We start from the raw sequence: 16,560 nt of genomic DNA on the forward strand, positions 1-16,560 counted from the left end.
ATCATATTTAGCCACAGTGATTTATTTTACGTATTGGATTTACTCCTGTAGTCTTGTAATGTTCTTACATTATTCGGTAAGATAGTAGCTTGAACAGTAGTAGCATCAGTTATATACTTTAGAATAGACTTATCAGTCATTAGATTTGTTGGAGAAAGCTAGTTCTTAAGATTAATAACTTCTCTTGAATGTGTAAATCACAAGCAGTATTGATTATAAATAGTAGCTGCTAAAAGACAGCTCTACCAATATTAAATATTAATCATGCAAGCCCAAAGTATAAATAAAAAATGACCTATTACCATTTGTAAGCAGTTTTCATTGTTTTCATTTAACTTGAACAAAATGGACTTTGTGATCAATAAAATCATATATTTAGACGTACACTACCATGAAGTAGTGTGTCTGTAGAGTACTTTCATTTTTTACTATGAATAAAACATTCTATGACAGTATGACAGTAGGGTAATGATATTACTATTGGAGTTCCATTGCTTTTATTTTGTAAAATTACTTTCATTGGTATTTGGTAACATTTTAAAAATAGCAATCTTCACAAAGCAAATGTGGTAACTATGAAACTAACAGTTTAGCAAGCTAAATGATGGATGAAATACTACTAAGACAAAATTCCGGTATTTTGTAAAGGTTAACCTCGTAATTCAATATGGAATACAACAGATAATTTTATACTACGTTACCCACAAAGTGCTAAAACATTTTTAATACTGCACCTCCATAAAATACTTCTTAAAGGTGAGTCTGTCCATTGGTTACCAAAAAAAAACAAAAAACAAACAAACCTTATGTATATCCCACACTGTTCATACTAAGCAAAGCATGTATATGTATAGTACACACAGTTCTTAATAATATAAACAAAAGAATAGCAAGGAAATCATAACCTAGGCCAAAAGAATATATCATATATAACAATCAACAATTATATGAAAAACTATGAGCATTATCAACATTGGCAATTAAGGAAATCAAAAATTTTATTATTAATTTTATAACAATAACTTTCAATTTTATTGCTCTCTTTCACTGTAGGAACACTAGTTGGTATATATGATGTCAATGTTCATAACCTTTGGATTATGCTACTTTGGATATAGGGGTTGGTCAAAACTGCATCCTCTCTCGATACAATATTTTGGCCCAGTTATATTTCATAGGAAAACCCAGAATACATATCTATCACAATTTCACATTGAAATCAAAGTCTTTAAAGCCCTCTTGTTACTTTTTTCAGGACCGTGAACAGCCATACATTACTGAAAGTAACTTGAGCAGTTCTCATGTTGAAGCTTACTTTGCAGAAGATTTGCCAGAATTCCAGCTTATTCGTCAGTTCTCTGGGGTGGACGGTTTCCTTTTGAAAACAGATGCTTTATACAAAGTGAACTCAGGACATCAGTGGTACCTGCAGGTAAGAACATATTGCAGACCTATGTGAATTCTGGAAGTAAGCAAAGATGTGGAGAATCTTCATAGTAATTTTTACATTTAGTGTGCCAGTAAAAATATTCAAAGCTGAAGAGCACCTTGAATTAATGAAGTGATGTTAACAAGAAGTGAAATTTCACCATATTAGCAATATTCCCCCCCTCTCATAAACTAGGCATCCTTTGTTTTTCCTGACTCCATCAGATAGCCGTGAGTTGAACGCGTATGGCCAATACATAATCTACATAATACAACCTCCCACTTCCTTGGTATTAGGTCATATTTCCAAGGGTGTGTCTGACTAGTGATTTCTTTCATTTTATTGGGGCCTACTCTGTCCCACTGAAGTGCCCATAAATGCTGGATGGATTTCCATATATCATGGAATGTATCGCAGTATGGAACAGGGCACTTTCTCGGTATCAAAGTTTGTGCTGCTGATTTGGCTAGCTGGTCTGCCTCTTCGTTTCCCTATATGTTCACATGGGCAGGAACCCAACAAAAAGAAACAATGCTTCCTCTATACTGGTGCAAGGAGGTCCACTGCAAGATCTTCAACACTAAGGGATGATCAGTATTGAAGACTTCCAGAGACTGTAAGGCACTTTTAGTCACAAAATACTGTGTAGCTACACACTGGGAGTGTTGCAATGTGTTTCAGTGCTACTAGGGTTGCCACACAGTTCAGCTGTAAAGTTTGAGGCCACTGAAGGAGCGCACCTCTTCGGTTAAAAGATTCAACTCCATAACCAATGCCAGCACTGGATTTGAAACCATCCGTAAATATAAAACTTGTATCTATATGCTCTGATGCATGCTCTAAAAATATTGCCTTCATTTCCTCATCAGATTTATCCCTCTTTGCTCCATTGAAGTACATGCATAATTTCACAGCAGGTAACTTCCAGACAGGAGTACTACTGGAATACACAAAAGGAATTATGGGAAATTTTTACATTTGTTCATACACGAAACAAACCTTCGGTCTTAACATTAGGATTTACTAGCGCCAAGCTGGAAAACCGGTTTGTAGAATAAAACTTACACTTGTGAGATCCAGGGACTAATGGCATCTATACCAGGTCACGGGGTGGCATTTGTCTCACCCAGAAATGCCCACGGTCTACCTGTGACCCATCAGTTATTTTCCTACCGCCTTTAAGATACGACGTGTTACTGTCTATCTCATTTAAAGCGGTTTTTTTTCAGTTTGCCCGTTCTTGTATCCATTTCATTTTTTATTTTTTCATTCCTTTTTCTTTCTCCAAGTGTGATCAGTGTGTGGTAAGAGTGTATACGTGGTATGATGGAGAATTTTGCCTCAACATCGGGATCGTCTACCGCTTCGAAGAGGAGACAAAGGAAATGCCCAGGAGTCAGTGGCTTCCCTTGTTCTAGGTTCCTAACCTCGGTGTCGACGGATCCTCATCCAACGTGTAGTAGGTGCAGGGAAAACGTATGTACGGTTACTAATCCGTGTTCTGTTTGTCGCGGTTGGTCGGTGGAACAGTGGAAGAAGTTCTATGGGAAAAGCCAATACAAAAGAAAGGGGTGACGCCATCTTTGGATGACAAACCTTACCGGCTTCTTTTGTATCGGTAATAAACCAGGCTGCTCCATATGTTTCTCCACCTGCTTTTGAATTGTCTCATACCCCTTCTTCGTTTCTCCTAGCGGTTCTGTATCGGAAACGTCAGGAGGGGTCTTGGGTAATTTTATGAATAATTTGCACTCTCCTTTGTTCCCAGCAAGTAGAGGGGGAGATCCGCCATCTTTGTTCCAGGCTCCTGCTACGCAAGCGCATAGGTTAGATGGTACGTGGTCAGCGCTAGGCCTACCAGGCGTACCAACCTTGGATGGTCTGCTTGCGCATTATATGACGTCATGGTTCCAGCAGGGTACCGGCAGCGCTGAATGTTCCTCATCCCCCGGGCTTGCAATTTATGGAATTAATGCCGCTGCTTCTCCATCCCACTCAGTATTTACGGCGATGCAGAACGTGGGAGGTAATTTGGCAGCAAACGTGCGGTTACCAGCAGAAACCTCTCAGTCTCTCCCTACGAGAGCGATGACGTCACAACATACGTCACACTCTGAGATGGCAGGCGTGATGACGTCACAGACCGATTCTCGCCTTTTTTTCGCTGCACCCAGACGCTAATACGCCTTCTGATCCGTCAATGCAAACTGTAATGCAGAAGTTACAGGATATAGAGGAGGAGAATGAATAAGAGAGACAAAAGAAAAAGTGATTCGCCTTCTTCGTCTTCTTCCTCTAGTTCGGCGTCATCGCTAAGTCCGATACGTCACGGCGAGCGCCAGTCAAGCGTTGGAGGAGGATTCGGGAGTTCCTAGCGGATCCTCGGGCCAAGAGGAGAAGAATCAATTCTTCCTCTCCTTCGGACGAAGACTGTCATGTCCAAGTCAGCAAGAAGGTCGGAAAATCAGTGGCTATTAAGCACAAGGTTTGCCAGACGAAGCCGTTCGCAAGAGTCCGAACAAGCGAGAGAGGTGACGGCCGGGTCGAGCTAGCGGCGAGGCGGAGTTGCCAGTTCGGATCGCAAAAACTGCGATACCTCTGGTAAAATCGACGTTGGCGGCGAAAGGTGCAGCAGAGGATGGAATGCAGGTCCAGTTCGCCCGTAAGGCCGTTCAAAATACGTACGAAGGACGATAAGGCTCCTATTAAAAGTACAAAAAATAGAGAGTTGGCAAACCTCGGGGGCGGATACGTTCGTGGAAGGCAGTGTCCGTCTGGATAGAAGGCCGAGGCCGGGCTCGCCGACGCTCGAAAACGATGCCAATGCTAATAAAGACGAACTTACCTCTGTCTTAAGGAGCCTTCATCTTGGAGATCTAGACGAGATTCTCGCTCTAGATCCGTGAGCAGAGAAAGAGTGAGACGTTCTCGTTCCCCTGCTGACTATCTGGGATCGAGCCAACAGCGGCCAGCAAAGAATCAAAGAGGCCGCGGCCGTAGGGGCAGGCGGCCGTGGAATTCCGGGCTGTCTGTCAGAAGATAGAGGCGAGACAACATCTCTCGTGACGGAGAGTGGTACACTAGAGCCGGAGGAAGGAGAAAACCAAGAGTTTCTGGCCTCGTATGCAGAGGTTATTGATTTGATTCGTCAATTCAATAGCCTTTCGGAGAAGACAGAAACACCGGCCAGTATGCTTCCTCCTGGAATTGACATGGCGTTTGGACTAAAGAGGGATACCAAGGTGTCGTATGAATTGCCTTGTTCGAGTCATGCGGAATCGGTCTTGCAACACGTAAACGCAAAGATTGCGGAGGGATAATTCCTTAAGATCTAATAGATCATTTAAATTTATTCCCCCTCCAATGATAAAGCAAAGGAAATATTACGACACCGAAGGTCCCTTTGCTGTCTAGACAAATGAACCCTAATGTTGTAAGGTTAAGGCCTGGATTAACCTTGGATCAGGTTAAAATGGAGTGCCCTTCGATGACGTACCAAGAGGCTGCCACGTTAGAAGCAACAGCTTTTCTTCTGTCTTTCAGGCTGCGTCCTGGTTAGACCTTTGGATCAAACAGCAGTGGCGAAAATTGCATCCATCTCGAAGCAACAAGGTAAAGGTAGTATAGATGAACCATTGTTCATTAGATTACTACAGTCAGGGTCCAAGGCGATTGCGTACCTGACAACGTAAGTGCCAATGTTTGGGCAAATATCCTGCTAATAGGAGAGATGCAGCATTGGCTAGACTAAGCCGCAATGTGGATTTGGATTCCCTGTTAGCAATGAGGAATGGGGATATCTTGGAATCGCAACTACTGTTGCCAGAGGTCATACTGGAAGAAGCGATAGATAGAAGAAGGATGGACACTAACGATAGGTTGGTGCAACAGGCAGTTAGGAAAACCTCTAACAGTCAAACTATTCCTTTGGAGGGAAGACAACAGCAGATCTCGAAAGAAACCAGTGAGACATAGCATCCCTAATAGAGTCACAAGACCCTCTTCCCCAAAGAGGATAACTCATCGGCCCGTTTCACAATAGAAAACAGAGAAGGGGCAATAGGGGAAGGGGGAGAGGCTCAAGAAGATAGGATGGGCGCCTCATCACTCGGCCACACCAGTGGGGGTTGCCTGGCAAATCACTGGAAGGTGTGGCAGGAACTAGGGGCAGAGCAGTGGGTGGTGGATGTTCTCAGGATCGGGTGATTTGATTCCGTTCGAGGTAACCCCGCCCCTGACAGATCAACCATTACCCCACGTCACTTATGCCCACAAATCTCAGAAGGCCACTATTCTGCAGGACGAAGTGAAGAAGATGATGGAAAAAGGAGCTGTGCAACAAGTATGCAGTCCGACAAAAGGCTTTCTACAGCAGGATTTTCCTGGTACCCAAAGCCAACGGGGAGTGGAGGACAGTAATAGACCTGTCAACGCTGAATCTGTTTATAAGGAAACCAGTTTGTTTTTCAAGATGGAAACTCCGAAAACGGTTCTACAAGCAGTCAAAGAATCGGAGACTTTATGCTGACAGTCGATCTAAGGACGCATACTTTCAGATACCAGTCCATCAGTCTTCAAGGAATTTCTCCGCTTCAGTCTTGCAGGGAAAGCTTTCGAGTTCAAGGTCCTGTGCTTCGGATTGACAACGTCTCCTCAAGTTTTTTACAAGAGTGTTCACCCTCGTGCCTCGGCATGGGCGCTAACGCTCAGGGGATCCCGTTCTGATAAGATATCTGGACGATTGGCTGGTGATAGCAAAGTCCAGGGAGAAATTACTCAGGGACAGGGCGGCCCTCCTGCAGCTTTGTCACAGCCTAGGTATTGTGGTGAATCAGCAGAAGTCGCAGCTGGATCCAAGTCAACGTTTGGAATATCTGGGAATGGTGATAGACACACACAAGCCAACCAAAGTATTCCCGACAGACCAAAGAGTACAGAAATGCAAACAAGTGTGAATGCCTTTCTGGAAAGCAGACACAGCCAGCAAGACAGTGGCAGGTGGTGCTGGAATCCTAACCTAACCTGGAGAAGCTAGTACCACAAGGAAGGCTACACCTTCGGTCCCTACAATGGAGGATGAAGGAGTTTTGGTCACCAACAGTAGATCACCCGTACGATAAATTCCCTTGTCGGCAGAAGTGAGAAAGACTTGCTGTGGTGGGTGGACGACGACAATCTGACATGGGTGTCCCCCTTCAACAATCCTCCCCAGACCTCTTGCTGTTCTCGGATGCATCACTAGAAGGCTGGGAGCCCATATGGAGGAGTTGATGGTGTCAGCAAAATGGAGTTTCAAGGACAGAGAACTCCATATAAACGTGCTGGAGTTGAAAGCAGCTTTCCTGGCTCTACAAGAATTCAGGGAGAGAGTAAAGGGACACTCGGTGGTATTGATGTCAGACAACACCACAGTAGTAGCTTATATAAACAGCAAGGAGGCCTAGTTTGGCTCGGCAGTTACATGTGATGACAGTTCAACTTCACCAGTGGGCTATAGAGAACCTGGTAGACATCAAGGCCAGGTATATTCCGGGAAAAAGAAACATAGTGGCGACAAGTTGAGCCGCAGGGTATCTAGATTCTGGGAACGGAGTGGTCCCTACACCAACAGGTAGTGGACAGGATGCTCAGTTGTGGGAAGGACCGATCATAGACCTATTCGCAACCAGGTACAACAAAAAGTTGGAAGTGTATTGTTCAGTAGTCCCCGGACGCAGAGGTAGCAGCAGAAGATGCGCTACAACACCCCTGGGACAATCTGGACGTGTACGCATTTCCTCCATTTTGTCTAATCCGTCAGGTTCTGAACAGGGTAATGCGGTCTCAGAACCTCAAGATGACCCTGGTAGCCCCGTTATGGCCGAAAGCAAGTGGTTTTCCAGACCTACTGGAACTCCTAGTAGATGTGCCAAGAGAGTTACCTCCATGGAGCAAACCTTCTGTGTCAGCCTCACGTGCGAGAGGTACCACCAGTCGGTGAAGTCCCTATCGCTTCACGGGTGGAGACTGTCAAGTATCTCCTCCGAGAGCGAGGGTTTTCGCAGAAAGCAGCAACTCAGATGGCAGGTAATATCAGAAAATCATCTGCGACAGTATACCAAGGGAAGTGGTCAGCATACTGTGATTGGTGTCGTAGGGGGAACGTGTCTCCACTCGGTACCACTATTCAGCAGTTAGCAGACTTTCTGATATATCTCAGAACAGAAAAACATATGTCTGTATCTGCAGTGAAGGGGTACAGGGCTGCTCTAGTCAGTCTTACGAATGAAAGGAGTGGACATATCGTCTTCCATGGGGTTGGAGTTGCCATGCTGATGAGGTAGCTTTGAACAGTCCATGCCCACCAAACGGAGCTAAAAGCCCCCAGTTGTTGGGATCTGACCAAGGTACTGAGTAGTCTGACAAAACCCCCTTACGAACCACTAAGGCAGTCCACGGATAGGAGCCTTGACCCTGAAGACAGTCTTCTTATTGGCCCTGGCTTCAACCAAAAGGGGGTGGGGGAGCTACATGGCCTCTCATATCTCATAAAGCACTCGAGAGGTTGGAGATCAATGGTGTGTGAGTTTGTCCCAGAATTCGTGGCAAAGACCCAAAATCCAACAATAGTAGACGGCAGATTCGACTCCTTTACCATACCTTCCTTGGCAGACTTTGTAGACAACGACAAAGCTGAAATGCTCCTGTGCCCCGTCAGGCCACTAAGGGAGTACTTAAAGAGAACAAGGCACCTCAGGCCGGGTGCCAGAGGTTGTTCGTAAGTACAGGACGGAACAAGAAGGAAGTGTCCAAGAATACAATATCATTTGGCTAAGGGAGACAATCAGAAATGCTTATACTGCAGAAGACAGAGGGTCAGATAGCCAGGTGGGAGCTAGAGCTCATGCATCAGGGGTGTGAGTGCTTCCCTAGCATTTAAGAAGAACATGTCTGTGGATAAAATTCTGAAAGCTGGCGTGTGGAAGCGCCAAACAACTTTCACCTCATTTTATTTGAAAGATGTTTGCCCATAGATCCTTGGACACCTTTTCCTTGGGTCCAGTGGTGGCGGCCCAACAAGTGATATAGTTCATCCATGCCCCTGGCGGGTCAATTTGCGTCTAGTCTAAGATGAAGGTATGAAAGTAGAATGAATGGGATGACTGGTCTTTTTTCTTTACTACTTTCTTCCTATCTCTTTAACTACTGGGCAATATGAAGGAGAGTAACCGTCATGTGCTGGAACGGACTAGATGCAGGTGAGATGGTCAGCCATACTGTGAAGCTATCTTAGCTGATGATATACTTTTCAGTAGCAACACACCCCTCTGGATAATAAGGAAAGAGGGGTGAAGGTGGATCCAGTCGCAAGGGACAAGAGTAAACAGTAGAATGGTATCTACACCCAGTGGGAGGAAACCAATAGATCCGCTTATATCTTTGGTCCTAGGTTCATTGTCCTTCCTCTAGAATTTCCCTATATATTCGGAAATGGATAAGGTGGCAAACTTCCAGCAGTTGTAGAGACTTACCTCCCTCCAATAGTAAGTCTATCCTAATGTTAAGACCGAAGGTTTGGTTGTTTCGTGTATGAACAAATACCCAAATTTTGTAACTAATTTGTATTTTTCATAACTAACAAACCTGAGGTCTTAACAGTTTTAAAGGCCCACCTCGAACCACCCCTCTAGCAGTCTAAACTGGGTTAGAAATATAACTGATGGGTCACAGGTTAGCCGTGGGCATTGGGTATACATGCCCCGTGACCTGGTATAGATGCCATTAGTCCCTGGATCTCACAAGTGTAATTTTAATTCTACCGGTTTCCAGCTTGGGGCCAGGTAATCCTAAATGTTAAGACCTCAGGTTTGTTAGTTATGAAAAATACAAATTAGTTACAAATTTGGTATATTTACATCCTCTAAAATCTTTTAAAAATATTTGCATCCTCTAAAATCTTTTTAATTCTATAGCTAAAAGGAGTGGGATACCTTGGATGACTTTTGTAAAAACCATTAAAAATATTTCTATTTGCCACAGCAAATGCCAGAGATTTGGGGAGTCTTGCACTCTAAACCAGTACTGAAGTAATGAGAGTTCAAGGGGCATCTCTCCTGCATCAACTAGCAAACTAGATATTGGTGAGGAATGGAAAGCTTCTGTGGCTATACGAATACCTGAATGATGCACTGAATCTAAAATTTTTAAGTTAGATGAGGAGGCTGAAGAATATACTTCACAACCACATGACAGCTTTGAAAAGATTAAGGATTTATGAAGCTTTAGTAAAAGATTTCTATCAGCTCCCCATCTGGTATTAGAAAGCACCTTCAAGATGTGTAGAGATTCTAGGCACTTTGCTTTTATATGTTTGATATGGGGGACCTAAGTCAATCTACTGCCAAAAACTAGGCCTAAGAAGTGTGCCTGCTCTACACATAGGATTCTACGGCCATACAAATAGAGGTCTAGATCAGGATGCACTCCCCTGATCTGACACAAGTGGCCAGCTATAGTCTTGCTTACAGAAATTTTAAAACCCTGTTTCTCAGCCCAACTTATTATTGTATTTATTATTAACTGTAACTTTCTTTCGGCTACAGTCATCTGAGTGGCAGCAAAGGACATTGACAAGTCATCTACAAATAGTGTCTTTAAGACCTCTCTTGGAATAACAGCTGCAAGACATTTATGGCCAGAACAAAAAGTGTTACACTGAGAACACTGCCCTGGGGAACACCTTCTTGGCACCTTTTCCCTGATAAAGTACTGCCAACTTTAACTTTAAAATAACTAAGATGTAAAAATTATTTAACAAATAAAGGCAATTGGCCTTGTAGATCACTATTATGCATAGTCTTGAGAATCCTATGTCTCCAAGCAGTGTCGTGTGCCTTTTCTATGTCAACACTCATGTTGTTTGGAGGCAAATGCTTCACAGACAGAGGCTTCAAGTTGCAGTAAGTAGTTAAGAGTGGAGTGCATTTTTCGAAAACTGCACTGAGAAGGTGTTAGAATATTGTGCTCAAAATACCACATCAGCCTTACATTTACCTTTGTTTCAATCAATTTACATAAACAGCAAGTTAAAGCAATTGGGTAGTAACTTGCTGCACAGAGAGGATCTTTTCCAGGCTTAAGGAATGGTAACATTGTAGATAATTCCCATATGCTAGGGCAGCTGCTTTCATCCCATATTCTATTGATAATACAGATTATAAAAAGTTTTGTATTCCTTGAAATGTGTTTAAACATTTCGTAAGGAATCTCATCTGGACCAGGGGCAGTGTTCTTGCTCATTGTTAAAGCAGAATCAAATTCCCTTTCAGAAAAAGTCATATATTATATGATTCAGCTTTGATGTAAAGTCAGGTAGTATATGTTGTTCTTCCATCATTCTGAAATGATGTCCTGTGGAACTATCTGATTTTTCAGACTCGAGCAAAGTGTTTATTACTAACTTCTGTGGCATCAGTGACATGATTATTATTCACTTTTAAGTACTGGAGGAGGATTGGGTGTAAATTTACTCTGAATTTTTTGTATTTTCTTCCAAATGCTACAGACTGGTGTTCTGCTGTTAATAGAGGATACATATCCTGCCCATGCTAGTCTTCTGCCAGCTTTCTTAGCTTTTTGAAATCGTGCCCTACACTGTTTGTAAATAACATTGTCCAAGGTGCGATGTCTACAGCACCTGGTCAATGATGACCTTGTAACTCAGTGTAACAGCCTAAGTCTTCTGACCACCAGGGAACTGGCCGTCTCCTGAAGAGTCCTTTAGTTTGAGGAATTGAGTTTAGGCCTGCAGTATGGAATGTTCCATTGATTAGACCAATGACATCATTTCATTACCTCACTGTTTCCCCAGTTCATGCAGCATAAGATTTTACTTTTGTTATGTAAATAGTAGAAACCATTCTGCATTTATCTTTTTTAGTAAGCTTGTAAATAAACCTTTGTTATGTTTGTGTATCTTTCTATATTCGTATCCCCAGTTTCAACTGTTGGTGTTGAATTCTTTTGTTTATTCTAATATCGAACCTAGAGCGGACCTCTCGGGGTTCGTGACAGGGAGCCATGCTGGAAGGCAAGCAGAAGTCTTGTACAACAGTTACAAAACCACCATACTATAGCAAGAAAACTTTCCTCGGTCTCAATGTTTCTCAATCTCTACATTATCTGAAAGGCTAAAAAATTACAACATTCCAAGTAATTGTGTAGTTGAGAGAAAAACTGCTTGTTCATCGAGAAAACACTTCAGAACTACCAGAAAAAATATGTAGATAAGAAAGAACAAGAATATTCGATATAACGAAGCTGAGATGTGTAAAAATAGAATGGTTGGTGGCGAGACAGGCCTCTCTCCTTTGAGGTGGAATAGAAAAAAAAGATATAACAGAATAAAAGAACTAACACCAAGGCCAAGACCAAGCTGGGTTTGCATTACGTATATGAAAAAGGCAAAACCTAGTAGAAAGAGAATTACAGAGAAATGTTCATAGGCTCAAACAAGTTTAAAACAACTACATAGCATAACTGTCAACAAGAAAAGTGAATGCACACCATCTGGATGAGAGAGATTCCTCCCCTTCTGTCGGTAGACACCTAACAATGTCCACCTTGTTTCAAACTAAAAGGCCGGCTCAAGCTTGTGCTGGAAGTAAATCCCATATAAAAAGACTGAGCATATGTATACATGTAACTTGTAAGACCAAGAAGCTCAGCCTTTTTTTCACAACTCTTGTCCTCAAGACTGAGGATAGATTCCCGGTTATGTCTCTTGTGATTCCTGGTGCAATGCTTCCATCGTTGGTAATGCAGCAGTCTCTGTCAAGGAAGTGTGGTACGTGTATTTCAAGAGAGTTGTTGCTAGGCAAAAGATGTACAATGCAATTGCTATGTTCATATTGCAGATCCAAATCAATAGTGCATAAGATATGTAATTAAAGGTTGTTGAATATTCTGACTAGATTGAAGAATCCACTCTGAAGAAAGTAAGACAGTCATGGACTTCACAATTTAGGAACATGAGGATCTAAGTTGTTTCTTTCTTTGACAATGGTATCCATCTCTGGAGGAGTTTCATGTGCCAATTCTGTGTGAACTAACAATTGCACATTTGACTTGAATATATAAATACAGCAGTTGTGAAAGTTCACAAATTTAGTTTTTAGGTTGGAGGGTTTTTACAGAAATCTGTCCATGGTGTTTAAAATCTGGATGTAAAAATAGTTATAAGCAATAAGCTATGAACAACTTCACTACTCTGGTCATTTCTTTAAACTTGCAAATATTAGAAGAAACAAGTATATGTATACAGTATTGTAGTAAGCTATCAAGTTATGATTTGAAATGTTTATAATTAAAAGATCAAAATATTTATTTACGGTATTCTAAACTTTGCAATTCATTTTATTTTTTTATTTTTAGGTTCTTTATACAATAGGCCCCAGCAATTCACGAAACAAAAGGGATGTTCCACTGCACAGTGTGCTGTCTTACAATGCTGCCATTCAGGAAGTAAGAAGACAGAAACGACATAAGAAATCACATATTCAAACAAATCTACAGCATCCGAGAAATTATCAAGAAAGCTTAGAATCACTTCCAACGCCAGAATTCCTCAAATCACTTCACACTCGTAATGGTACAAATATGCGCAGTTTTATACTAAATTTTGCCAGTATTGCAGGCTCAGACAACTCAGTGTTTTTGAGTGTTTTATATGTGGTAATGACATTAGTAATATTGCTAATTATCATCATAATAGCTATATTATTAGTCAGAAGACACTACAGAAAATCTGGAAAAGAGAAGGTCATAGTAGTGCGAAGTCTGAAAAATGAACGAGAGGAGGTTAGAAGAAAAGGAATTGGGAGAAGTAAAGAAAGGCCAAAGACATTGCCTAGTAATATGACACTGAACAGTGAGAGCAATTTGAAAACTGTTAAAGTCAAAACTTTAGCTATTACAGTTCGAAATAATTTGGAGGATGAAGGAACTGAAGTGTAAGAGTCTACAATCCTGGAAATGGCTCAAAAAATGGGAGAAAAAAAGTTCATTGCATATCTCATTAAACCAGCCTGTAAGGGCTATCAGTTTAGTGCAGTGCAGTGCAAACCTTATGAGACTAATTACATATATTGCATTTCATTCTCATGGATTTTATTCTGTGCTTTATGAAAATGAAATGGCAAGACTATGGAACTGTGTTAATTACTTTATCAGAAGAGTTCACCATACTTGATTAAATGATAATGAAAGTAATTGTGTAAAAATTTTGAAAAAAATTATGATGAACAACTTTCCAAGAAAAACTAGTCTAAGAAAATATGATGTACAGAACTAATAATTTAATGTGTGAATACTGACAATTAACTGTGCCTTCTTTTGATAGTTAATCAGAAGCTCTCCTCCTAAAAGTTCCTCTATTAGTAAGTAACCTTCCTAAGAGCAGGTTCTCTTTTGCCTTTTTTTTCTAAAGATCTCTTTATCACAACTGACATCACTGTATTTTAATGAATGTCTCAACTAGAGTTTGTTGGGGTTCTTTCTAAAAGTTGAAGATATATTTTTTAAATATTCTTGTACTTGTTAATATTGATTGTATGTTTACTACATGATGCAGTGTCATGTTGACTAAAGATATGTTTTTTCTTTATATTAATTTTACTGTGCATTTGAAATGACATGGAATCAAGCAAGACTGTATTAGCAGTCAAGTGTAAATTTGACATTTTTTCCCTTAAATTTCAGTGATAAAGTACTTTGCTTACAAGCTAAATTTTTTCTTGGCTTATAAATTCCTGTACTGCACTAATTCAAATATAAGAAATGCCTAAAATGTGCTCTACTGTAATGTGAATTTAATGCTGTATGTATGTGTGTATGAATAATGACTAACTTACGACAAAAGAACATGTATTGTTGATTGTATGGGTGTCCTTTCATTAATCATTTTCCATGTTCATTTTTCATTGTACCACACTGAATTCATCTCAGGTGTTCAAGACACTGCCATTCTGAAACTGCCGATACTTTTAAGGTTCTATTTATTTAATAAAGCCATTGAAATAACTTTCTTTTTTTTTTACATGTTTTGTACAAAGTATTATTAAATACTTTGGTAAAGCATATACTATGTAAATAGGCACAGGTTACCTATCTGGGTCATTTTTAAATTTTTTTTTTTTTTCATTTGTACAAAGTATTTTTAAAAACTTTGGTAAAGCATATATGTAAATAGGCACAGGTTACCTATCTGGGTAATTTTTAACTTTTTTATGTGTTTAACACTCGCCCCAGTTCTATACCGACACCTTTTATTTAGGTGAGCGAGTCAGAGACTTCTGACATGTCCAATTTAGCAGTTCTCTGTATCAATAGCATAATTTTACTAGAAATAGTGCTAAAAGAGGACACATTTCACGGAGCGACACGGCTTCCTCGCCCAGAAATAGATTTTTCCTACGTCAAAATCCCTTTTTTAAACTTTGGTAAAGCATATACGTAAATAGGCACAAGTTACCTATTTGGGTAATTTTAAACAATCAGTGAATTTTCATCATGTTTTTGATTCATGATGTACGAGATGTAAAATACACATCAACTACCATAAAAAAAATTGTGATAAAATACTTTGGAAAATGTTCAGTGAGGAGCCTTTGAATAGAATATTTAGTGTGCATTTTAGTTCTGATGTTTCTTTTCAAATATGTAAGAAAGCTGTCCAGCCTATTGTGTTTCTTGAGAGTAAAGGCGCTGTCACACTAGCGAAATTCCCGTCGACTTTTTCTGATTTTGTCGTGGACTTTTCAAAGAAAGTCGACGCTCATTCTCCGTTATCTCTGGTTGTCACACACGTTTCTTCTTTATGTCGTAGTTGTCGTCCGTCAAACGTAAAACAAACAATCTGAGCTGTGGACTCCCGAATGATAAAACAACTATGCTTTATAACACCAGCAGCAACTAGATCGTCGTGCTTGTGCATGGATTTAATGATGCTGCATAAAAGTTTTAAAAAAAGATCTTATGTGTTCGGTCCTGGTTAAAAAGACGTAAAAGTTTTTATTTAAAAAAAATAAGCTAGGGCTAGCCTAGATAGCTTATTCGTAACCTTATATTTACACAACCACAGTCAGACTGTATTATAAATTAAGCTAGAGAAACTGCAAAAATGTTAAAGGTTTTTGTTTATATTATTTGCTAATTCAAAAAAAAATAAAAAATAAAATGAGAGCAGACCTAGGCTATATAACAATCTGATATTCACGATATAGCATGCTTATCTGTATAAAGATCAGCAAAGTTCAGGAAAGTTTTCCCTGAATCGCAATGGTGATCTCTTGGTAATTTTTTTTCATTTAAGACCCTTTTTCATAAAACTAGCATGCTTATGTTCCCATAAGCATAATTCTCTCCCATATCTTCGACCAAAAACTGTTCTGGCAATCTTGTCCACTTGAAATGCGCGCTCTCCGAAATATAAACAAACAATAAAGTCGACGGTAGTGATGGGTTGAATTCGATCGGTACCGTTTTCAAAATTCGTGACGACGACACCAGAAAGTCGTCGTCAAAACATGAAAAGTCGACGGAAATTTCGCTAGTGTGACAGCGCCTTAAGAGTGGAAGTGTTTACAGTATCTTCAGACTTAAACGTTTATGCTATTTGCAAGTAGCCTAGTCAGGTACACAAAAGAATGCTTGGAAAACTAAGTTGATAGACACTGGTAAATATTAAGTTCTATGCTACAAATTTTTAAAGAAATTGCTGCATTTCCCATCCATTTTGCTGTGGTTTCCAATCTGAAAACTCTCTGAAATCATAACTTCAACATTTCCAAAAGTTTACGATTCAACTCAAGATAAATCTCACTTCATTCCTTTTTCTGTAAGAAATAAACTAATGTCAGGACATTCTTAATTCTCCTTTTACAGAAAAATGCCAAAAGGGTATCATCAAAGGAAGGATCCAAGGGTACCAGATTCTCTACTACTATTCATAAATAACTGAGAAAAAAATTAACCTAATAATTTAAAAAAAACTATTTGAAGTAAATTGTATTTTTCCTAACTATACAAACCTGAGGTCCTTTACATATAGAATTACTTACAGCGTCAATCGGACCGGTCGTAAGATTTCTAAC

At 40.3% G+C, this 16,560-nt stretch overlaps 2 protein-coding genes across 6 annotated transcripts in view; one reads left to right on the forward strand and one right to left on the reverse strand.

Annotated features, from left to right (window-relative positions):
- Positions 1 to 14,488, forward strand: part of LOC135225699 (extracellular matrix organizing protein FRAS1-like) — a 409,627-nt gene extending 395,139 nt beyond the window's left edge. For all 3 annotated transcript variants that reach the window (XM_064265056.1, XM_064265057.1, XM_064265058.1), the window contains 2 exons: positions 1,256 to 1,432; positions 12,842 to 14,488. In XM_064265056.1, the coding sequence (XP_064121126.1) occupies positions 1,256 to 1,432; positions 12,842 to 13,423 (759 nt within the window). In that variant the 3' untranslated portion in view covers positions 13,424 to 14,488. The remainder of the gene's footprint in view (positions 1 to 1,255; positions 1,433 to 12,841) is intronic.
- The window catches only part of LOC135225701 (gonadotropin-releasing hormone receptor-like), a 59,317-nt gene continuing 44,045 nt past the window's right edge, over positions 1,289 to 16,560 (reverse strand). For all 3 annotated transcript variants that reach the window (XM_064265061.1, XM_064265060.1, XM_064265059.1), the window contains exon 6: positions 1,289 to 1,426. In XM_064265061.1, the coding sequence (XP_064121131.1) occupies positions 1,417 to 1,426 (10 nt within the window). In that variant the 3' untranslated portion in view covers positions 1,289 to 1,416. The remainder of the gene's footprint in view (positions 1,427 to 16,560) is intronic.

The sequence above is a fragment of the Macrobrachium nipponense genome, chromosome 13 (genome assembly GCF_015104395.2).
Source record: "Macrobrachium nipponense isolate FS-2020 chromosome 13, ASM1510439v2, whole genome shotgun sequence".
NCBI lineage: Eukaryota > Metazoa > Arthropoda > Malacostraca > Decapoda > Palaemonidae > Macrobrachium > Macrobrachium nipponense.